General features: G+C 32.4%; 3 protein-coding genes across 3 annotated transcripts; 1 reads left to right on the top strand and 2 right to left on the bottom strand.

Annotated features, from left to right (window-relative positions):
- Positions 1 to 154: 154 nt before the first annotated feature.
- LOC148272039 (GATOR complex protein Iml1-like) lies at positions 155 to 6,563 on the bottom strand (the record flags this gene model as incomplete). The annotated part of the gene is made up of 8 exons (XM_088240599.1): positions 6,291 to 6,563; positions 5,404 to 5,547; positions 4,171 to 4,340; positions 2,921 to 3,187; positions 2,489 to 2,631; positions 1,561 to 1,748; positions 354 to 709; positions 155 to 276 (listed from the first exon to the last, which is right to left on the bottom strand). Coding segments are annotated over exons 1-8 (1,439 nt in total), but the record flags the coding sequence as incomplete, so codon positions are not given.
- Positions 6,564 to 6,614: 51 nt separating this feature from the next.
- Positions 6,615 to 12,394, top strand: LOC148272038 (rRNA methyltransferase 3, mitochondrial). Its single transcript, XM_088240597.1, has 5 exons — positions 6,615 to 7,349; positions 8,435 to 8,682; positions 9,075 to 9,230; positions 10,919 to 11,228; positions 12,145 to 12,394. The coding sequence occupies exons 1-5, from the start codon at positions 6,862 to 6,864 to the stop codon at positions 12,314 to 12,316; spliced, it is 1,374 nt and encodes a 457-aa protein (XP_088096723.1). The 5' UTR covers positions 6,615 to 6,861; the 3' UTR covers positions 12,317 to 12,394.
- Positions 12,395 to 13,108: 714 nt separating this feature from the next.
- BCAS2 (BCAS2 pre-mRNA processing factor) lies at positions 13,109 to 18,317 on the bottom strand. Its single transcript, XM_088240598.1, has 6 exons — positions 18,101 to 18,317; positions 17,791 to 17,966; positions 15,366 to 15,467; positions 14,523 to 14,633; positions 14,075 to 14,270; positions 13,109 to 13,453 (listed from the first exon to the last, which is right to left on the bottom strand). Exons 1-6 carry the CDS (start codon positions 18,173 to 18,175, stop codon positions 13,277 to 13,279), a joined length of 837 nt encoding a protein of 278 aa, XP_088096724.1. The 5' UTR covers positions 18,176 to 18,317; the 3' UTR covers positions 13,109 to 13,276.
- Between the last annotated feature and the right edge of the window lie 7,686 nt (positions 18,318 to 26,003).

The following is a 26,003-nucleotide window of genomic DNA, read 5'->3' as shown; positions in this document are numbered from 1 at the left end:
TACAAAGGATATGCATCCCGAATGGGGCATCCGAAAAATGCGTGGTCTGTGATTCCTCGTCAAGCCGACACTAACACCAAGGAGTGTCCATTATCAAATAAAATCTAAATGGTTAAATGTGTTGTTATTTTAGAAAATAAATGAAAATATTTACCAGGTTCCATTTGCAGGTGGCAACTGAAAAACATGTGCATCATAAGCATCATAATCAAACAATGAATTATGAATATATTCATCATCTTTTATTAGTTTGCTTTTTCTTTCTGTTTCATATACCTAAAAATGGTAAAGAGTTTTTAGGATAACATTAGTATTATATAAATGTTATTGAAATAATAAGTTATGAGCTTTACTTTTTGCAGTGGTTCCTGAGTTCTACGTGGCGGAAGTTTTATTCTAGGGATGAAATTTGAATACGCCACTTTTTTATTGGTCGAGTAGAATGATAAGTTTATCCAATGGGGCATAGAGTAGTCATCTACCGTACTCATGGCGGTATCTTTATTATGGAATTTGAGAAGAGGAACAGCGTGTAACGGTTGTTCCCCGACACAGACTAGATCACTGCCGACTCCGTTGTCTATGATTCGTTGTTTGGTAACATTGGTCAATTCCCTGTCAACTTCAAACACTCCGACTCCTGGCGTTATGACAACACTCAACTGCCCCGTACGGTCAAAGCTTCGGTCCAAATAGTGCTTTTCGAATACTAAAAGTATATCAAATGATTAAATTTAAATAAACAGATTTTATATTTCATGATGTTTGAATATGCCATAACAGTGGCACAATAATATAATTTATATATGTGATTTGACTGTATTTAACATTAATATCCTCGGTATATTGATAAAACCCTCTAAAATACAATATTTCAGAAAACAAGTTATAAATGAATTTGTATTAATTTATAACATACATATGTGGCGTAATGAATGAATAACCTTATACCTACGGATGATAATGGTTCAGAAAATAAAAAAAAAAGTGTTAAGGAAGTCTCGTCATTTACGAAATCATTTTTTGAAATTTTAAGAAAATTCACCCTTCGCTACTCTTTTCGGTGGTAAGATTGCTTCGGAAAAAGAAGTGTGCTTTACGCACGTGACAGGACGACCTGTCTCATTGCGGGCGGGCGTATCTGTTTCATTTGCGAGTAGATCATGTCGCGTCACGCGTTATTTGTTCATTATTATATAACATTGTGTTACTAATAGTCCTTATTAGTAATTATTGGTTCAGAGTACATCATGGCACCATTCAATAAAAAAAATCCTATTAAGAACAAGATCTCACGATGTATTATTTATGAGGAAAAGCGCAATCATTTGCTGTTTTCATTCATCACAACTTACCGCTGATGGATTTTAAGTACTAAACTAATAATTTTTGATTTACGTTTTTGAGTAATAAGCACATTTTTTTCTTCATGATTTGATATTTGGCCAAATAGTACGCAGTATTCGGCCAAATACCGAAAAATAAAAAGTAGCCTAATAGGCGGAATATTGAATAGTAGCCGAATGTTCGTGGCATCTCTATTAAAAATACAATATGTACCATTGAGACTCATGTTAAGAACTTCTAGAAAATTCCCCTGCGCTGCTGTAGAATTAGTGGCGGTTGGAATTTCAATATTGGATCTCTCGTGATACTGAAGAACTATTTTTTGGTAATCAGTAAACAGTCTTCTAAGTTGTAGCAGGACATTAGACCAATCTTCGTACCTCTCATTTTGAACAGCAACCCTAAAAATGTACATAAAAAAGTTGACAAATGGTAAATTAACTCATCATCATTCCCCTACCAGCATCCAGTGGTGCATAGGACATCGCATTGTTACTCAAAATGCAGCGTATCTAGATAATTTTAATTACTTAGAAGGTAAGGTGATCAGTCTCACACTTCAGGTGCCAGTCTAAAACCAATGAAATATTGGAGTGTAGGACGATCCTTTAAATCAATATTTCACATCCTCTCTGCTATAAATCGAACCCAGGACTTCAAACGTGGTAGGCTAATGCGTCAACTAGTAAACCACGAGGCGGACTTATCTTCCCTCAATTTCCTTTTCCAGGATTTTTATTTGAGAGTAGCCATTGAGTCAAAAAGTACCTTCCAGGGTTCAGGTTCTTTTTCACACACAGAACTTTATTAATTCTTCATCTAGACACAGAATGTTAAACTAACGTATATTTTTAAAATTCTCTTTGGAGCAAAATATGATTAAAATACTGTCTTAAAAATTATGTGCATAATATTTCAATCTATCAAATAAAAAAACAAAATAAATATTAAATTACTTCTTTTTTACCTAGTTATTTTATAAAAAATTGTTATATATTCATATTATTGTAATGAATAACCACAAAGTTAGCGCTTCTAATATCACTCTATTAAAATTAAAATGAACAAATTAATGACATTGAATAAATCTTTCAATACTGTAAATGAAGATAAAATGCAGAAAGAGGGTAAAAAGGCTTGCCTGTAAAAATCTTCATAGAATCTTCCTCGATAATCCATCTGAAGGCATTCCCTCATGTGTTGAGGAAATTCATCCAAGCTTTTTGCATTGTAAAATGTTCTTGAGAATAGTACTATTGTAACTTCATGGTTGCTACCGTGTTTCTTAAAAAATATGGACAATTTTGACAGAAAGCAAATATTTTAAAGACATTAAAAAACTTTGTAAAGTTTAACATTATAATAATAAATGAACACAATTACATTCCTAATTTGAAGTAACAGTAAACTTTTAAAAAAGGACATACATATTTGAAGTACCGTTATTTAAGAGTTATGTTTGGAAGGAAATTTAGTGTATGTTAGATAGGTATGTTAAGTAGAACTGTAAAACCTTTTAGAATTGAGATATCTCACAAGAATTGTGCTAAAGGAATAAAAAAAAAAAACCAACCTTCCATTTTGCAAACAGATCTGCAAGGAAACCATTGACAGCCTTTTCAAAATACAGATCACCATGTATATCAAAATCCCACATCTCTGAGGACATTTGAATAAACAGGTAAACCATAGACGTTGACGATCTGAAGACAACTTTTGTGTCATCAGTGATGACTCCACAAGCTACTCGATCTCCTTGCGACCACATTTCATACACCTGACATCTTATAGATCCACCACAAAATTCAATTTTTTTGTTTAGATAAACACATGTGTTGGTCTGTAAATAAAGAAATAAAACATGTTACATCTATAATCACTGTAAAATAAAGACAATGGTTCTTCTCTAATCAGCCAAAACAATAAACCCAATCATGTATAGAACAGACAAAAAAATATAAGTAGGTATTTACGTAGGTGCCTATTTTAATAATAATAATATTTGGCAGCATAAGCGTCTTTTCACAATATGTCAAAGCAGATAAGGCATCTTTTGGTCACTGGTCTTTATCCAGTCTAGCAATTACTCTGTACCAATATTTAAATTCCACTTTCAGTTCATCGAGAGTATTTGTCAAGTCACTTCTATTAAACGTTAAGCGGCACAGAAAGGTTTACAGGATCTGTTGGCCATAAACTTTGAAATCCAACCGATAGTGATTTATTTTTTGAAAAACTTTCTTCCAAATTATTTATAAAACGCAAATAAAAGGTGTTCTTTGCGGTTGGTTGGTATTGAACATGGTCGATGCATGATATCAAGTGCGTCATGGTTGAAAATTAAATCTCTACGCCATAAAGTTTAGCGTCTCGGTCAGTGACGCAAGCCGAAGGATATTTGTTTCTTTGTTATATTTTTAAAAACTCAATAATTTCTAGATTGATCCATTGCTTCGAGTATTTTATTAATTATTGACAGCTCAATCGGTCAGTTTATTTTTGAATAGCAAACAAATTTTTATGAATTTGTGAGTTAAATGATTTTCAGAGAATTATAATTATGAGAATTAAACATTCATATTTCTCTTTTCCACACCCGTCTCTAAGTGGAGCATGTGGACATCACCAGACCCCTCCAGGAGACACTATCGCCAGCCAACACTCCCGCCTCCTCCCATGTCGATCTCGCCTTCCAGAATGGCAGGAGCATGCAGGTGTGAAGAAAAGGCAACTTGGGTTAAGGCTCTCCTGAGGCATCCGCAGCACGCATCCAAGTCAGGTAATAGGAATACTCATTACTAATGAACTAAATATAAATCTCACCAGGTGATTTTTCAATCTCCACATTTCAGAGCGCCCCATGTATTGATCTTTGAAAGTTAGTTCTACAGAATCCAGTGCCACGTCCCCGGCACTTACAATGTTCATGTATACATCGCCCCGTGCTCTTAGTTGAAATGTCGCAGCAATACTATGTTCTACACTAATAGTATCTGAAAAATCATTTGTGTAGTATTAAAAATCAAAAGATTATGTTTTCATACAAAAAATTCATGTACTGAGATATCAGGACATGTAAAACTATAAAAATTTTAGTTTGAAAAATTTCCAAGATAAATAATTTTGAGTATGTCCAAATGTTTGTAGACAGGCTGAAATTCCTCCCTGGGAAGTTATTTAGATCAAAATTTGTTGCAACAGAGAGTGAACATATTTTTGAGAAGGGAATATGGAAGTCTAGGTATTTTCAGGGCTTATGGCTGTCATTTATTTATTTCACATAAAAAATATTTTTTTTCTTTTCTATATGAACACCTCACTGGGCATAACCCGTGTCAAGGCATTCATTTACATTATTTTTATATTATTCGTACAAAATAAATAAATATAATAAATAACACTGTACGTATCTAAATATAAATAGCATACATGCAACAATAAATCCAAGTTCTAATAGACTACTGTTTTGGTGGAGTGACCATCTCAAGGCAGTTCTCGGGACCCAAATCCAGAAGCCAATTTTTAACGAATTTCTGTTTATTTATATTAAATTTTAAATCAAGAGGTAGAGTGTTGTAAATTTTGGGAGCAAGGTACACGTGACTCATTGGCTGGTTTAGGTGGCTATTTTACGCACCGTGTGACATTCACCATTCTGCCCATGTTTGAATATCCACATTTCCTCAAATCTTCCATCCGTTGACTTTTGTGAAGTAAAAAGCTGAAGCCTTTATCATGTGGGTGAGATTCGTCCGGCTGAACCATTTTAGCGCTGCCTAGTAGGTGATGTTAACGCCTAGACTTCCATATTCTCCTCTCAAAAATGTTTTCCTTCTCTGTCGCAACAGATTTAGATCAAAATAACATATGATTAAATTTTTCATGCAACTCAGTTCCTCCATTTTGACAAGAATTTAACAATTTAACTTTAAACAACATTTTTTACTTAACTTTTTCTGGTGCAACTGGCCCTTAGGTTGCAATTGGTGTACCCACAAAGTGTCCTATTCTCCATTAGGTGTGGATAAGAGAAAATAATAAGTAAAAAATTCCTACCTCTACTTTTTCCATGACTCTCTTCTTTGAGGGAGGGTACTTGTAAAAGGAGCCGTGAGAAATCATTGTCAGCGTGATAAATCTCCACAATATCGCCTTCTTTAATTCCGGGATAATCTTTTGGGTTGATAACAAGGTCTTCAGCTATAAAAAAAGAAATTGTGAATGACCAAATAATATAATTGATTAATATTTCAAACGATTTGCTTACCCAATTTATTTATCTTTGTTTCAAAACGAACAAAAAAAAACATCACACGTTTCTTCGTAGGGGTAAGCAGATATGATAGAACACCATAGTACTCTTTACTTACAGACCTTGCTTCCTCTACATTTATTCATATTCTCTTGCATGCATGCCGATTATTCTGACATTTGATGACATTCTTTTCTTATGTCCAAACCATCGCAGGACCCCTTTTTTAATTTTGTCAATAATGCTTGCCTCAGCTGTATACTGTACAAATCTCGACATTTGTGCACCTATAATATATATCTTTTACCATACATTTGCCTGAGAGTTCGCATTTCGACAGCATTCAGCCTACATTCATCCTTGTTTTTTAATTCCTTACTTCACATTCATACTATAGCATAAAAAAGCAGTTTGGATTACAAAGTTCGAAACATGTTCTAAAACACTTTTACTTTTATAAGATGCGTTTTACAAGGATATTTAAAAGAAAACGAATTGAGCATATAAGGTGCACAATGTATACTAAGACTTTATACATTGCGCACTTTAAATATATTGAATGATTGTAATATACTTTCTCAATGACTGTTCCAACAATCCTAACCATTGTTTTTATTTGGTTATTTAACATGTAGTTTTACCACCAATTCAATAAATAAGTATTTGTTAAATATAAATGGCTTTTCTTTACCACTAAAGCTTTTGTTGTGAACTATGAGCTTAAAACTCTTCATGATCATTTCTTAAAAGTTTGACCTTCAAACTACTTATCAACTAGAAAACATTGTGATTTGATTTCTGTGTATATATTTAAAAGTCGCGTTGAACTATATCATAACAATAATTTTAAACAATATTACAATTCGACACAAACGTAACAGCAAATAGTTTTCAATGTTTTCATTGACTTTCATAACAATTCGTGCCAATGACACAATGACAGTTTTTAATTTTATTGCTAGTTGAAAAATATATTCAATATTTACCCAATATTGGCGGCCATAGACTATGAATTATACATACCAATACCACAGTGCAAAAGCCGAGCAATCTGTCAGTTGAGGACATTATTTTTATTTATTTGTATACAAGTCGTGGTATAAAATAATTTTATTGTGCAAAGGAAATGAAGTATAGTATTCTTATTTTCTAACAAAGAGTTTTTGTTTGATGATTAGTTTTATCGGGATCGTCAACTTATTGCATTTTACTAAAAAAATCTAAATTTGGGAGGTGTGCTCTGCATTTGAGGTTATAACGCAATGGCCCTTCAAATCTCTAGAATATACGGCAGAACCCTTCTAGTTTCGTGTAGTGCGTCACATAATGTGTGCAATTATAGTAGATGGACTCACCGAAAGCCATCGAATGTAATTTTACCACTGAAGAAGGAGACTGTTATTGATATTACCGAAGGTTACAAAGATAAGGAATACTTCAAATCCTTGCGAGGATCTTTAAAAGCCAGTAAAAAAAGTGATGCGAGCAAAAATATAACTGCTGAGAAAAGCCTCACTTCCAATTCCAGCACAGACTTGTTTGATTTTGACAAAATAGATAATATAACCAACAACCCAAAGGGCTCCATTGAAACAGATTCTAAAAAGAAATTGAAAAAACTCAAGGCTTGTTCAAACGCCGATCAAGAAAATAAAAAAGTAACAAAAGAAAAAAAAGAAGCGCTAAGTGTTTTTGACAGTGAAGGTAGATTGTTGTACGATAAATTAGAAAATGGAGATCCCAAAATCAGGTAGTTGCTCAATTTATTAAAAAATCATGCCCTTTAAACACAAATAGTAATATATTATAAATATTCTTAACTTCCTTCCATATCCTTTCTTTCCTGCCTGCTGACGAGCCTCTAAAATAGAGGCTTAGCCGGTTATTCCTTAAAAAAAAAGAAAATGTATCTTTACACCACACACGAGTCTAATATTAATTAGAAGACAAGTTTCGGGTATTCAGAATTACCCATCAGGTGTATATAAACTAAACCAAAATCGAATGTGGTGTAAAAATACGAAGTGTTTTATTTATAATATATTTAAAGTGTTGTACCGCATAATAAATGCTGAAACAATAAATAATATTAAATTACGATAGGTTTTGCTCAGTGAGGTATTCATGTTTTTTTAGTGAAATATGTGCACTCATGATTTTTCTATTTTGAAGCCAGTTTCTGTGAGTGGCAAAAAAACGTTTTAGTAACAAGTATGAGAAACAGGTTGTGGCAAAGTGGGGTTCGAACATCAGACCTCCTGATCTGGAGTCTGTGACACTACCACGGAATCACAACCCATTTTAAAATTCAATAAATTTAAGATATAACAACACAAGATAGTGAAATTACCAAAGTCGTTGGAGTAGTTGATTTAGGTTATAAGTATGCCGAATCATAGTATTTTAGGTGACCATCCTGGCCAGCAAAGTTAAATAAAAATCGGTAGATTCTTAAAAATAAATCGGTAGATTCATAATCAACTTAAGTGTCGTCGTGGACATATGGGGGGGAGAGTGGCCTGCATTGCCAATCACTAGATTCATTAATCCCCCTGAAGCCATAAGCATGGGGGGGGGGGGCAGAGTTACCAACCTCAAGATAAGCGTAAGGAAGGGGTGGTCAGCGTTGCCAACCTCAAGCCGTGAACGGGTGGGCCCATCTGATATTGTGTAAACAAATTTGAAGATTGTGCAAATTTTAATAGATAAAACCATTTTTATGATGCAATTTTATTCCAGAGGAAATGTTTGAAAATCCGTATTACACATTGAGAAGAACCCAAATCCAATACATTACATTTTTAAATAATTAACGTATAACATGTTAAATTTCAGTAATCTTATTATCAAGCTTAAGTCTAAAAAGTTACGAGCTAAATGTGGCCAGATATTGGTGGAAGGTTGGCGCCTGATTGTGGATGGCCTGGAAGCCGGATGTAAATTGGATATGTTGCTGTTTAGCAGAATTGATGACCTGGAAAAGGTTCAGCCATTCATGCCAGCGACTGGAATAAGATTGTTGAAAATGCCATACAAAGAAATGCAGATGTGGTCTACCTTAGAAACTAGTCCAGGAATTGTTGGTATGTTGATATTGGGATTTTTTAAATTTCATTATTTTCCTAACCACACCCAGTTGTATATTGGAACTCCAATTCAGCATATCTTGATCATTTGATACATGAAAGCAATGTGACACTACATACAACCTATATAACTTAAAATTAGTAAAAGAAAAAAGATATTTGAAGAGTATTTTCTCCTGTGCCCGGTGAGGACTTTTTCACTACAGTGTTTCCTCAGACTAGCATCTGAAGCATAATTGCCTTCATGTGACAGCAGATTGAGATACACTGTAAGTGATGTACTTAATGTATTATTAGGTGTGGATAGTAAAGTTATGACGATAAAATATTTTTGGATGACTTTCAGTTTAGATAGTTGTTAATTGAAGTCCAAATATGTTATTTTGCAGGCATTTTCCAAACACCAGATTCTCTAAATATTCCACCTCCCGTGGACTCCATACCCCTGAATGTAATCTGTGATAATATCCGGGATCCTGGAAATATGGGCTCCATTTTAAGGACATTACTCGGAGTGGGATGCGAAAACATATTTCTTACTTATGGTGGGTATTCAGTTTAGATTTAAATTATACCCATCGTATTAATTAATGTAAAACATTTCCCTGAAACCTTCCTGCTTTTCTATCAAGATATAATCTTACAAACTACAATTTTTATAATATTACCTTGTTTAAAATTATTTATTTTTTAAACAATGTTTTGACTTTAACCCATTCCCGCATTCAAAATTAATGTATTTTATTTATACTAATAATTTAACCACTTTTTTATTAATTACTTAAACACTTGTTTTGTTAGTGACCATGAATTTTATCTCTATACTTTATGAATACTTAAGCTACGAACCTTTTTGATAATAAATTACTCACATATGCTGTGAGCGCCGCGTAGTAGTGCTGTCATAGGCGCTCGAAGACGTATGTGAGCACCGCGGTGAATGTGTTAAACTTTTGTTTATAAATAATTTGTGTTAGATTTATCTGTTAAAGAATTTCATCAAGATAGATAAATAAACCAAATGGCCATTAAATTTTGTAATGGATGGTTAGAATGCTTTATTTTTGTTAAAATTTGTTACGGTTATTAAAATATTACAGCTAAATAAAAAAAAAAGTAAAATAAACAAACAGGCCTCCTGGCCGGTTGTGGTTCAGAAATAAAAAACTAAGTTTTCTTTCTATAAATGAAAATGTGTGTTTCAAAAAATTGTAAATAAAGGCATCATGGTGAATGTGACTGTGTAAAATGATAACTTGACAACAGGCAATGATTTATCATATTTGGTAATGCACACTTCCTTCTCAAAAAATTACTAAAAATACATCTATCCATCTTGTAGTTTTGTTGGAACTCGTTTTTTTTTTATTTAAAATTTATTTATTCATACAAATAAATATATTACAATATCCCTAACTCTATGAGGCCAAGAGCCCTGTGGGATACAACACAATGGAAAGTGGAAGCATGCATATTATTAAACAATACCAAAAATAAAAATGAATGCACAAACATGTAATATTCTAATGAACATCTGGGCCCCGATTACTATGGGAAGTTAACATTTGTCTTCAATTTTATCTACAAAGTAAAATTAAGTTTTCTGTATGAAAAGCAGAATATGCATACAATTTTTTCTTCTAAACATGTTCATTTATAGGTTACCTATTAAGATACTTTAAATGTTCGTGAAAATATACTCATTTTCGTACACAAATATCGGTTTTTCTTTTTTAGACAATCGAAGATAACTCTGTTAACTTCCCATTGTAATCGGGGCCATGGACAACTTCATCATCATCATTTCCTTTCCGCATCTAATAGTGCATAAGGCACTGTATTATTAATCCAATCACAGTGTATCTTGATCATTTTTGTTACATGAAGGTAAGATGATCAGTCTTACACTTCAGGTACCAGTCCAGGGACTATGATATATTATAGTGTGAAAAACCCTTTTAAATAATGATTTCATATCAACCATGTCGGGACAACTTAATAGTATATAAATGTATGCAATATCTCAAAGCAGTCTCCTGCAATGGTCTCTTCCCTTAAACAAAATCCAAACTTTTGCACTTCACCTAAAAATAGCTTTCATTTTGGAGAACTTAATAAATTTATCCAGGAAATTAAACGAGATAATAACTTCATATTATAATACATAGAAGTTACTCTAATTTTTATGTACTTATTTTTTAATACCCCTTTGCTGATTTATACATATTTTTAGGTTGCGTGGATATTTGGGATAGTAAAGTATTACGAAGTGCGTCTGGAGCTCATTTTCGTATACCGATAGAAGATAATTTAAGTTGGAATCAAATCTGTAAAAGAATAGAACCAAAGAGTTCAATATTCATCGCCGACAACAACTTAGAAAATCCAATTTCATCACAGAGCGAAAGCTCAGAAAACTCTTATATTTTGTCTGCCGTAAATATACCATTAGTTCCATACTACGCAGTTGATTACACGAAGCAGTCGTCCATCACAGTGATTATTGGTGGCGAGACTATGGGCATCAGTAACGAATGCTATGAGTAAGTATTGTATACAGATTTACTATCAAGTATTATACATTTTTGTACAATAACAGGCCAAGAGACGCAACGGGAAGTTCAGTAGTTTTTTTTATTTGTTAATAGACTATTAAACTTTTTTTTTATTATTTGTCAATAGACTATAATTTTTTTAACGTTATGTATCGTATTATCAGCTCTAAGGTTTTGTATTTCTGAAATTAGTCCGCGTGTGACGTCTTAAGTTCTCTTTCGCTTCTTCTCGTTCTTCTCTTCTTCAGTTCTGCCGATTGGTTCGTTGACGGTAAGTAAACTGGAAATCTTCCACAGCTCTCTTATCATCGGTTGATTCATATGAACTAGTGACTTCGTTCATAGTTTTTTTTTTTTTTTTTGTACATTTACAAGGAACTTTGCCGTATAATTTAATGCTCTAATTTTTACCGCGCGTAAGAAAACATTTTTGTGTACAATTTCCCATAGGGCTGAAGTTCCTCATCACAGAACAGTGCTGTAATAATTGATGCTTGAGAAAAATCACATTGAATTATTTTGGCCACTGGGAATCAAAGCCGGAACCGTGTGTGACAAGAGTCCTAGTCCCTCACCACGAGAGCCTCCGAATGTATATTTCAAAAAGGGGAAGTCAAAGATGTAAAAAAAATCTAAATGAAAAAATGATTGTTTAATTTAGCCTCACAGTTAGTGTGCATTACTATTGCAACAGGGTATATGTAATACATATTATTTAAATTTAGATGGACATCTACTCACTACTTTTCTTTCCCTTAATGTAACTAAAAAAAAAATATTTCAGAATTAACAAAAAATATTTAACATACAGTTTGTTGTTTGCGATACTGAGATGAAGATACACATATGCATTTTTTAGCGTTGTAGTTAATTTATACTTGGCTATGTTTGTTATTTTTTACAGCTTTGTCAACGAACGGGGTGGTGCTAGAGCCAATATACCAATTACTCCCGGAGTAAATAGCTTAAACAGTGGCACAGCACTAGCAGTGATTGCCTTTGAAATCAAGAGACAGATACTTATTGGTTTGACAAATTCCTCAAAAACCCAAGATTCTTTATCTGTAAATGTTTAATGTACTTAAAACGCTAGCAGCATAAAAATGGTTTTATGTTGATATAATAATAAGTGAATAAAAATATACTTAGTTTAACTACTGATTATTTTATTATTTGTTTATAATTAATAAAATACACAAATTTTGATATGAAATATTCAGCATTCATTATCAAATTTAATGATTGCCTTTTGGTGTACATAGTGGTTAGTAACTACCATGCTTGTGGTTCTGAGATAGATTCGCGAAAGGATAGAAATGCCATATTCATTTGAAGTGTTTCTCACCATTTATTGTTTTTTTTTGGACTGGTACCCGTAGCATGAGAAATATGTTGCTTATACCAATGCCGGAATAATTTTACATAATGAGAAAGTTCGGAGGCTTTGTTTTGTTATTAGACCATCAAGCTATGCCCAAAATAAAGTTGTTTTTATTTTTATGTATCGTATTATCATCACTATGATTTTTTTTTAAAGTTTTGTAATCACTCCGCCCGTGACGTCAAGAGTTGTCGTCGATGAATTGTGCTGCTGTTTAAAAGTAGAACCACTGTAGCTGTCAAAATACACTAACATAAAAAAAAATGGCTTCTCCAAAACCGGAACCACACATAACAGCGCTATAATTGATTGGATTGTTCACGAGAACTTTTGACGTTTCAAAATACATAGTTCATTTTTATTAATTTTTCCATACATTTATGAGAAAAATGGTCTAATTTTTGCCACACGTAAGAAAAGATTTTTACATCTAATTTCCCGTAGCACTGAACTTCCTTATTCATTGGTAAATTAAATATTAAAAATAACTCTTTTTGCCATTTATTTTAAAATAGCTTGATTTTTTCTTGTACCAGTGTACATATTCAGATTTAGCAGTATTAGAAACATTTTAGAGTTGGATATTTATAAAGTATTTTACTTAAATAAATCGACAAGTAATCCACAACGTTTTATTTAATGACATTTGTAATAATTATTCTGCAAATATATCTTCTTTTTGGACTGCTTTCTTTTTCTTTGGTGGATCGTTGTCTTCCTCCACGTCTTGTTCTTCTGCTCTTCTAAGTTGTTTTTTTGCTACATCTAAGGTGCTTTCTGTAATCATTTCAGCCATCTTCTGTGTGTTGTTTGTTTCTGTAGGTAACTCAGGCTTCAAGAACAAAATATAATAATATTAATTTCTAATTAGCTGCCAAATCAATTAACAATAAAAAATACATAGTAAAATTAATTAAATTATAATAATTGCCAATAATTATGTTTATACGGACAGGAAAAATGGTCAAAGAATGTAAAAGTGGTAAGCTAACTAATGTATCAGAATATAGGTCCATAAATAATCTAAATAAATATTTTGATGACAATATTGCGAATTGATAAAGTGGTTGTTCTAAACTTGCTAACTAAATATGTTACTGTAAGCATTTACAACATTTGTTCCAATTCCTTTGGGTACAGGGAAATACATATTGACTTGACAACTAATTTTATCAAAAGCGTTAAATACATACATAATAATAAAAAAAACATTCTAATAAAAATTTTGTTACTACGCGTTGCTTCTACGATTTTGCTAAAAAACCTTAATCTGATAACTTAATCAGAGTAGACAGCTTATAATTCTAAACTAGGCAGAGAGATGTAATTTTTTTAAATTTAGTATTTATATTATTTTGTAAAACTAAAGCAATCTGTTTTACTGAAAATACAATTCTGGCAGTGGTCTTAAATAAATTGAATTCTAAAATATAGAAATAAGCTAATTAAATACCTGAGTCTCTATCTGTGCACCTTCCTTGCTCTTGTTTTGAGCCTGGGACAGCTGGTTCTCCATTTCCGCGATGGCCCTCTCCAGGGAATAGTTATGTGACACGAGCTGTACCCAAGCTTGCTCAAACCCTCGCAACTTGGACCCGATGGCTGTCTGAACAGATTTACGTTCCCAGTTCACTGACGCTGTCTCTTTTCTAAATTGTATCATAAAAAATCGTCAATTATTTCCCTTTCGGACGCTGACCAGATACAGCATATTGTGGAAAACGAGTAAGTCTTGAAGCAATATTTAAAATTAATAAAACACTGACTTTGTGGTTTTCCCTGTTAAACGATTTGACTGCTAATTATTTCATTTATTTAAGTCACAATTTATTTATATATTTTTAAATGCCAAATTGTAAATCCATTTATACAAATATATTTCTAATAAGCGGCTCACTAACCGTAATGCAGCGAGTCTATTTTGTGCACCAGCTACCATTTTGTTGATAATTTCCAAATAGGCTCGCCAAGTCTCACAAGCGTAATCTAACTGCAACTCCAGATTCATAACCCTTAAATTGAGACACAAGTTTATGAAAATGTATTAGTTCGAATTAAAAATTTTACAAGGGAAATACTTGCAAAAAAAACCACATACATATATTTGAATAATTTTTTACACAGATTTTATGCATAGGTAAGTTATCAATATGTTTTTGGTGTTAGCACAAGTTGTGTTAGTTTTATTCCAAAATTAAAAATGAGCACCGAAAGTAAAACAGAATGGTAAAGATTATATGTTATTCTAAAGAAAATTTAAAATATGTTTAAACATGGGCAGAATGGTGAATGTTACACAGTTAAACAGAAATTGAGTGTTGTGATGCGTATGGCACTGTCACAAATACATTTTGGTGCTGGTTGAACAACTTTCTTTAAGAGACAAAAACCTGTTGGCCTTTTTGATAATTAAATCAGAAAAATTAAAGATACAAAAAGGTATATTTTATATTATTTACACTACACAAGAGACATTATAAATTGAAGACTTGATTATTTATATTATTTTTTTTAAAAAAAGAAATAACCCGCTAAGCCTCTATTTCCGAGGCTTGTCAGCAGGTAGAAAGAGGATATGGAAGGAAGCTATAAAAAATACACCACATCATCCAGACCGATTGAGAAAAAATTCTTTCGTGGATATTTTTCTTGCAATTGGCGGGAATTGAACCCGCGACGCTAGATTCACAGTAAGCTGTCTAACCAACTGCGCCACGGCGCATTATGTATTACATATGTATTACCTAGTAGCTTGGTGTTCAAGCTGTGCATGAGAATTGTCCACAGCCTCAATCCACGCCGTAGCATCGCTGAGTCTGCCAGCAACTGGTGGTGGCAGTTCATATCTAAAAAATAAAGTATAAAATAATATTAGTTGAGTATTATGAATTCAGGTTATATACGGTAGGTAATCACAAAATGCAGTGAATACGATGTAATGTGAACAATAAAACAATGTAGGTATGATAATACGCATACGTTGGTTCAAAATGGGCATAGAAAAACATATTGTATATACAAGGTCTGTTCAAAAAGTATCAGACTTTTATTCGTATAAACAACATTTATTAAGATACAATTAAATGACACTAATTCCCTTCAAAGAAGTCCCCTTGAGCTGCTACAAACTTCTCCCAACAGTTCTGCCACCGCCGAAAGCAACCATGGAAAGACTCTTTTGGTATGGCGCGCAGGTGGTCCGTCGCAATGTTCATGATGTCTTCCCTGGTCTGAAATCTGGTCCCTTTCAAAGGCATTTTCAGCTGGAAAAAAGCCATCACCAGTGATCACTGTGTTGAGAAAGTTGGGATCATTGATCACTGTCTCCAGCATGTTCTGTGCGATCTCCACACAAAGTTTCTTTTGCTCAATTGTCAGCAACTTTGGCACAAATTTTGCTGAGACCCTTCTGAGGGCCAAATCTTCAGTTAAAATGGAATGAATGGATCCAACACTAATGTTCACTTCATCAGCAAGTTCTCTGATCATTATTCAACGATCCTGCATGACCAGGGTCCTTACTTGATCAATGACAACATCAGTTTTGGATGTTGAGGGCCTACTGGATCGTGCTTCACTCTTCACCGATGAGCGGCCATCTTTGAATCGGTTATACCACTCCTTTATCTGTGTGGTGCCCATTGCTTCGTCTCCAAACACTTTTTAATTTTGCGGATAGTTTCCACTTGAGAATCCCCAAGCTTTAAACAAAATTTGATGCAGTAACGTTGTTCAACTTTCTCTGTCATTTTGTTAAAACTAAAATCTGACGACAATAGCGTACACGAGCTCACTTTTCAACGGCGTGGCGCTGTGGTCAATGATAAAAATAAATGATTAGAATGATAAAAGTCAGGTGTCACAAAGAAATTATGCCACCCATCAAAATTTGCTTATTATTCTTCATCAAAGAAAAAAACTAAGTAATAATATTGATTTTTGGTTTCGTTATTTACAGAAAAATAAAAAACAAGAATTTATACATAACATATTTGACTTATTGTTTTGTAGTCAACATTTCTGTTAACTAATAGTCATGTGTCTTCTTCCGAAGGTTCAAAATTTGTAAATTAATACATGTTTCATGATCACCATTATTTCTCTTTCTGCACTCAGTGGTGCAAAGGGCATTAGAATTCCAATTGCAGCGTATATGGATCTAGACGGAAGGTAAGGTGATTATTTCTACACTTCAGGTGCCAGTCCAGAAACAATGATGTCAATAAAGTGTTTTGATTATCATTGTTTCTGGACTGGCACCTGAAGTGTAGAATATATATATATATATATATATATAGGTATTTGTGCAGATGTTGGAGGACCGGCAGCTGGCCGGTGTAGAGGTGTCAAATAGTCTGCGACAGTGGCATGCTTCTCCGCTCAATATCTGCCCAGTACCTATGTGTATTATATTACTACTATTATGTTTTTTTTTGTTATTATTATAATTGATTTTACTATTTATTTATATCTGTATGTATGCATACATTTAAGTGCGTGTATGTATTATTATAAATACCAACTACTGTAACTAGAACATAATATAAAAATAATGTAAATAAATGCCTCGGCACGGGTTATCCAGTGAGATGTTCGTATACAAAAGTTTTATGTGAAATAAATAAATAAAAGAAATATTGCAGGGTAGAACTACTTTAAAAACCAATATTTTATGTCCACCCTATCAGGAATTGAACCTAGGACCTCAAGCATGGTAGGCGAAATCATCACATACACTATGATCCCAACTTGATTTCCTTTTTCAGGATTTTTACTTGAGAGGAGCCATCGAGTCGAAAACACTCACCCTGGGTTTTGGTTCTATTTCACACCCAGATCTGTATTATTCATCCGCCCAGACACAGAAAAATACATGTTTAAATAGAATTACATTATAAATACACAAAATTTTATTGTGATAAATATATTAATTAGAAACATTTACTTTAACGACTATAAGAATATTGATATAGTTTATATTTATGCATAAATTATGAAGTAATCCATTTTCAAGACTCAGTGCGACAAAACTGTAAATTATAATGTTAACAACAAGGCCATATAACTTTTATTGTTGCGAAGCACATTCATATATTACTTACCTATATCCTTCGCAAATAATTTGGATTTTGTAAAATACTAAGAACTCTTTACTAACTACAGACTAACCGTTTCATAGATAGAGGTTCGGGCGGTAATCTGGCATTCAGTCTTTCCAATTCTCTTCTTAGAAGGGGTGTTTCAAATGTTGCTGAAGATGGAACTGTTGCCGAAGGAGGTAGCTGCTCCAAATAGTTCTTTGTAGGACGATATCTCCTGCATTCTTCATCAACCATTGCCAACGCCTGGAATAAAGTGAGCGCATTTGCATGAGACGTATTTATTACAAGATATAATATAAAAAATAGCGGTAAAGTTCCTTAGAAATGAGCAGAATATTACGTTATAAAATGTTTACTGGAAATTAAATTATACTTACGGCTTCTCTGATGCCGGGATCGTCATAACCTTGATCAATGTACGGTAAGGCATCAACCACAACTTCACCAGCCATAATAAGATCTTAAAATACAGTTGTTATAATTTATAATTATCAAAATTCATAAATCCTTTTAGAATCAGTACAAAACTAATTATTTACCACAGACCACAATTCGTGTTTGACGTCTGGCTTTAGGGTTGCTAGTTATAACAATAAATTACGGCATTTCGCGCATTAAATTATATTGTCTATGCTCGGAGTGGGATATTTATTTTTAATAGAGTGGTAATACTGCAATGCTTTTCCCAAATAAGCAAACAGTTTACAAAATAAATTATTTTATAAATAATCCTGTGCGAGATTATTTATATTAAAAAATGTTTTTCAGAAAAATGTTTTCATACTACATAAACTCTCATATGATATTGTGATGTTGCGTGTCATTGAAAGTTACCAAAAATACTAAATGCGGTCAAGTATATTTTTACACCGCAAATTTTTATTTCAACTACTCATTTTAAACCTTTCAAAAAAAAAGAAAAACGTAATGTCTTGACTTTCCTTATAAGAGATCTCAGGTTCGATTACCGATATGTTCGACACGAAATACTGATTTGAAAATGTGTTTTTTTTTTACATAAATATTTCAGTCCTTGGATAGTCACCCAAAGCGAAAATTTGATAATCTTACCTCTATGTAAAAAAAAAATATTCAGATTTACTACGATTGGTGCACAAATATAGTGCCATATGTATTTACTTTCAGCTGCGGATAGTTGAATGAAGATGATTTTGAACGTACCAAAATATATTCATATTATTCTTATTTAGAATCTTGAGCTGACCAAACATTCCTTTTTTGTTCTTTGAGCCGGATTCAACGCGACCTATAGATGTACTGAATTGTAAGATATACATATAGGTTTATGCCGAAAATAATGGTATTCAACTGAAAAAGTTGAAGAGGTTTTTCATGAAAATCACGCCAAAGTATTTATTGAAACTTGCGATCATATTAAACTGGCTTTTGCAATAAGGATAAACAGATCGCAATGTCAATCGTTCCGAATATGTGTGGGTTAAGAGAATTTTTTTAAATTTTGAGAATTTGGAGAATCCATGTTTTTCTCACGAACAATTAATTATACGTTGCACGCTGCCTTGTAAGAAAACTAAGGTATTTTATTGTATTCCATTTGACATATTATATGGCAAATGGAATCACCAAAACCACTGAATACCCGAAAGCATTGCAATTTACTTAAAGTTAATTGAATACAACAGTTATTACAATTTATTTAATAAAAAATAATGACGTATATTATATGGCAAATGGAATCACCAAAACCACTGAATACCCGAAAGCATTGCAATTAACTTAAAGTTAATTGAATACAACAGTTATTACAATTTATTTAATAAAAAATAATGACGTATTTTATATATTTAATTTTAATTTAATACAATAATTGATATCAAATGTTCATTTAATCTCTATAATACTCAAATCTAACAATAGTCAAGCATTGCCGGGTTCAGCTAGTGATTATACAAACACGCTGTGTTTTTCTGGATTATTATGGCGTGAGTCGTACTATTTTCCGGCGTTTCAAATCGCATTACAGCGTCCATAATCAGAGTTAATGTATAATGGAAGCTGTAATGCGATCCGAAATATCGGAAAAGAGTACGAACGACACACGGTATAGTAAAAAACTTACCATGCATCTGAACTGGCCAGAAAAAAAAGTGTTTATTCATATATTTATATTACATATATAGGTTTTCAAATATTCCACTACATAGGTTAAAAACACCGTTTTATTCTAAAGTAGATTTCTGATAAGAAAAGCGAGTTATTAACCCTTATACTGCTAAACAACGATATATCGTTGTTGTTAATCCCTATCATAAAGTTCTAACTAGACTGATGCTGACGTCATAATCCCCAAAAGGGTAAATGAATTCGGGAACTGCTTGTTGCACTTAACTGTCAGTGGTATAAAACATTTTCAAAACATAAAAATTACTTATTCGACGGGTTGTTATTTAGTTTCGTACCTATTTCAGGCCTACGGAAAATTTAATACAAAAAATATTTTCTTGCGCGCAGTAAAAATTTAAGCATTAAATTGTACAGCAAAGTTTCTTGAAAATGAATAAAAAATAATTTAAAATATTTTAATGAAAACGAACAACTTTGAACGACGTCACTTGTTCATATGAATCAACCAATGATAAGAGGGTTGTTTAAGATTTCCGGTTTGCTAATCGTCAATAAACCAATCAACAGAACTAACCGAGAAGAAGCGGAAGATACCTTGCGACGTCACACGCGGATTAATGTCAGAAATACAAAACTTTAAAAGATCGTAGCGCTGAAAATACGATACATAAAAATTGAAAAAAAAGGTTCGTCTATTAACAATTTATTTTTTTAAACCACTAAACATACTCATTATAAATTTACTTGTGATGTTTAAATTCACAGTGCTTTAAAGAAAATAGAAACGACTAAACACAGGAAACTTCTAGCTAGTCGGGACCTGAAACAGTGATTTTTTTACATTCCAGAAACAGTGAAATAAAGAATAAATCAATGTTAATAGTAAGATTTTTTATCACTTATATGACATCTGAGGAAAATAATTATATTCGGTGTTTTCCCCGCTATTAAACCCGATTCAGTGATTACGAAAATATTGATGTACTTCCGTAATGAATAACTAATTGTATACTTTACCTTTAATATAAAAATTCTTATCTAGTGAGGTCCCTATATCACCGGAAAACCCCATAATTAAGAATATAAACAAATAAGTAAAGAGCCATAAAACATAAAAATAATTCACCATGGAACCTAATGATCGTCAATTAGGAGGTTTGAATATTAAAAAAATCATTTGTTAATTTATTATAATGGGTACCCACAGTAATGGGAAATCAAAATGTTTTAGCTGTTCATTAGGTAGTAAATATTACTCTACTAACAAAACGTAATTATTACTATACAAACTCTATTCTACAAACTATTCTACAAAGAAAACTTAAATGAGGTATATCAGCTCGATATTGATCCAAAAATACTTCAGAAAAAGCTTCTTTGATTTCGTGCTCTTCGTAAGAGTCATATTATAAATTATTATCACTATCACTTTAAAAAATATCATTATTGTCTAATTCACTTTCGGAATGGGTTCAGCTGCTAAGCCTCTGAGTTTCTCGGCGAGATACTATTATTTCTTTATCACTTTTACTATCCGTTATCATTTTGAATGATATATTTTGTAAATTTATTCATTATAAAAAGGACGCTTTGCAGAGTTAAATTGTTAGTTAAAGTAACAAAGTAAGATTAAAAATATATATAAATGTAAAAAATATGTAATTTACCTCAGCTGTTTGTAATTTCGGCAACTGTTGTCTATCTCGCTCAATCCATTATGCGTGAACTAGCTATTAGTGAAACGGAATATTTTTCTTAGAAGAGATATCAATTTGTGAGACAGTTGTACAAAAACATTATTTTTTTAATTAAAATTGTATTATGACAACTACCAAGAAATAATATCACTTAGTACATTTACCGGTTTACAAATTTCAAGATATATTTTACTCAATTTTTGTTTAGCATGCATTTATGGAAGTGGTAGGTTTGATAATATATAACAGAGCACTTTGCCCCGCAATCAACAAAAAAAACTATCATAATTATTTCGTTTCAATAATAACAATGCGCCTTGAGATTGCAGTACGAGATCAGTTTTGTTTGTTTTTATTTTCAATTTAGAAAGGGTTTACAACCGCTGTACAAAAATTGTCTATTTGCGGCACGAATTTTCTATCTTGCTCACTCCATTGAGTTTGAACTAGATATTTATGAAATGGAAGATTTTTCTTGGAATTGCTTTTAATTGATAAAACAGTAGTGTGTTTGGAAAACAACGTATTCGATAAAATATTTTTGAAATGTATAAATAAGAGGATTTCTGATTAGATTCTTGAAAAACTGCGTAGCAGCGTAAGGGTTAAATTAAAAGTTAGAGGCTCAAATATTAATTAATTTCTAAGATGCGTATATTACAACAGAGATAAATAATATCTTTGAGAAGGGAATACAGAAAATTTGTGTTTTATTCCATATGTCCGGGCGGATGAAAAATACAGTTCTGTGTGTAAATTGGACCAGAACCCAGGGCAAGTGTTTTGGACTTGATTGGCTTGATTACGGCCGTAGTGAGCGGTGATGCGGTGGACAGCCGTCGTAATGGTGACTAGAGAGTGATTTCCAAGGAAAACGGTGTTGATAACACCGTTAAAAAATAAAGCCACTCTCTAGTCACCATTACGACGGCTGTCCGCCAAATCACTGTTCACTACGGCCGTTAAGATATGGGCACCGCTGTCCTAGGAAACCCTAGCTCTACCGAATACCCACTCTCTTCGTCAGGACACTAATTACACAAACATGCTAATCTCACTATACACCTTCATCATAGTGAATATAAAACCAACGTGCGGATAGGACACATGCTATTAGAAGCTAACACCAATGTTCACTGATTATCATGAAAAAATGTTTAATCTTGTGGGAAAAACAGTAGAACAAAAAGGGGTGGGGAAAGGAGGCGAAGTCTAAATTGACGATAGGGTGATCATCAAAATGAAACATCGTAGAAAAAGCCTAATAATGGGGAAATATCACATACTACGAATATCAATAAAAATATATTAAATGGATTTAGAATAATTAATTGTATTTTCAAAATCAATACATATATTGTGGAGAAATGTTTTCGTGTATGAATTTAAAAAATATTTTTTTAAATACGTCGCTAGAAAAACGCGACATGTTTGGCTTTAATAGTTGTGACGTCAAGATTCGTGACAATGTTCTGAACAAATTCGAATCGTTTGGAACAAAAAAACATGAATCGCGACGTATTAGGGGCGTGGCCAATGGAATGATCGTTTTTGCGGGAATTCAAAATTACAAATTTAAAAATATTTTTTATGCTACTAATAATTGGCAAAAGATTTTTTTTACTGATCTGAATTTTATAGATATTTATTACTTTAAAAATGTAAATAAAAACAACGTGATATTTCCCTATTCTCTAAGTGCAAAAAAAATACATCTATATATATAAAAGGCAATGTTCGAATGGTTGTCCTCGATGGACTCGATAACTACCAAACCGATTTGCGTGCGGTTTTCAGATAAATGTACATCTTTGCCAAGAGAAGGTTTATAGATTATAAAATCTTCAATTTATCAAGTACAAAAAAAGTTAGGAGCTTGAATGTTTTTTTTATCCATCACCAGGGTTGCATTCGCCGAGAATGCGTATACAAAAAAAAGATGGATGTTATTTTTTTGTGTATAAAAAAAGCTGATTTTTGAATATTTACAAACCATATTCGTTTTTTATGGATCCCAGTCAGATTATTTCATTGAATTCCTTATAATTTATATTAATTTATGTCTTTTACTGGATTTTTTGTTATACTAAAATAATGTCGATTGAAATTCTAAACATTTTCGAAAATCGCATTCCTGACTAGAGTGCATCCCTGAGCAGAGTTTGATTTGCTAAAATAATTCTTTTTTTGAAAATAATAAATTATTTTATGTTTTGGAATTAAAACATAAACAAGTACTTAGGTACCTACCTAAATGAAATATTTGAATATCTATTATTTTTAGATTTGGAATTCAATCATAAACAAGTACCTACTTACCAATGAAAAGTTACAAAATCTTTTTTACGTTTATCCGAACGGTTTTACTAAAGATGTTTTAGCAAAGCTTTTTAAGTATACTTAATTATGTTTAACCTTAAGAGGAAATGCGGTCCGACTTTTCTTCGTACAAACGTATTCACGTATTTTCTCTCTGAATTATGGCATTAGAGAACTGTTTTTTTTTTCAATAACAACAACAACAAACTATCACGCCGTTTTCCCGTAAAGGTAGGGGATAGAACGCCACTCACTCTATCTTTGCATTAAGATCTCGCTTCTTCTACATTCATTGATCTTCTCATGCACGCGCGCCGATTAATCCGACTTTTACCATATTTATCTTCAAGTGTTTGTTGGATTTGGTGATGCCATGTCTTTCTCGGTCTTTCTATATTTCTGCATCCATCACATTGTAAATAGTTTTAGCCGTTCTTTCGCTGTCCATTTGATCTACATCTCCAAACCAACGCAGAGCTCCTTTCTTGATTTTGTTGGTAATGCTTATCTCAGCCTTACATAATGTACGGATCTCAACATTTATGCATCTATCATATATATTTTTACGACACATTCACATGAGAGATCGTATTTCGACAGCATTCGATTTTGTTCATTTAATCTATATACGAGTATGAACTCAAATCTAGCAACAGCAAAGCATTGCCGGGTTCAGCTCGTTTTTAATAAATGTCAATAGAGAAAGGTACCAATTCAATATGCACCATTAGCTACGGAAAGGGAGTGATGATGATTAGTCCTTTTTTCATGCAACCTATTTTGTCAATTTTGACAGAAAAATGCTTTAAGCGCAACTGCCCTTAATTAGTCAATAATTCACAGCATCTTCATCGAACACTGCGCAAATATCGCGAGTAGCTTTGGCAGCCTCATTCCCTCAATTGAACGCGAACAGGTGTTGAAAATGCTCATTTTCGTCTACTTGACATTCCACTTAGAAGGCTTGTAATTAAATCAAATAATACATTTTTATTTTTTATTTTACAGAAACAAACAGTCGATAATGATATAATAACATAAAAAAGATACGGTTTAAAGACAGACCAGCGAAGTTTCTAAACAAAAATCATGCATATTAAATTGTGGTAAACAAAAGAGTGTGTTTGTATGTATTTGTATGAAAGGGTATTCAGGTGTGTGTAAGCGTGAACATCATTAAATTGCAAGTGGGAGCGTATCGCAGCCAGAAAGAATGAGTCTTAATTTATTTTTAAATAAATTAAAAGGGCATGTTAAATATAATCAATACATGAGACAAAAGCATTACAGTTTTTTAAATTTATTTATATATTTTGACCCCCGTATTTAGTAGCCTTATGTGTCATGTACAAGGCTAAGGTACTCGGCAAAAAAATCGTTTTTGTTTATCTTGGAAATGGGATGTTCGATCACTGATTTTGGTTTATTACCTTCAATCACCATGTTGCAAAGTTCAAGAACAATGCCGCGTGATAACTACTTTAAGCAATATAGTTAGAGCAAGAACGATGGAGGAAAGAGTGTTGTGCATAGTCAATGCTACAGATTAGAAGATGGGATAAATACTTATTTCTTGACACACGAAGGATTTATTTATTTAATGCATACGATACATAAATTTATCATGATGATGACACAATTATAATTTTTTTATGTCCCGACTTGTTAAAAAAATTCCGTGTTAAGTCGGGATTCTTCTATGTATAAATCAAAAACATTTATGAACTTATTAAACAATATACAAAATAATCAAAACAATAACCAAAATAATAAAAAATAAAAATTTATACATGTTGAGAAATGGAATGCAGAAAATTTATTTAAGTTATTTAAATGTTATGCCTAGCTTGGAACGGGGTATGTTGTATGTACCCTTGTTTGCTGGGCAAAGTGAACATGGAATTGTATTTTGATAAAGAGTGTAAATAAATAAATAAATGGCAATATGTAATTAATATTTTTTTGTAATTTTATAATTCAATTAAGTGATTAATTGATGGTAAAAATAAATACAAAATAATTCAATAACGTTATAATAGTAACACATCTATACGGTAGAATATGTAATTTAAAAAACATAATAAAAAATAATTTTACGCTTCGATTAGCTATAGTTGAAATATATATTCACAAATTATTAAGCTTATTTAAAGATGAT

This window comes from Micrasema longulum, unplaced genomic scaffold, assembly GCF_059751315.1.
Source record: "Micrasema longulum isolate JH-2025_06_02 unplaced genomic scaffold, ASM5975131v1 h1tg002520l, whole genome shotgun sequence".
Lineage (NCBI taxonomy): Eukaryota > Metazoa > Arthropoda > Insecta > Trichoptera > Brachycentridae > Micrasema > Micrasema longulum.
This window is presented reverse-complemented; position numbering and strand designations above follow the sequence as displayed.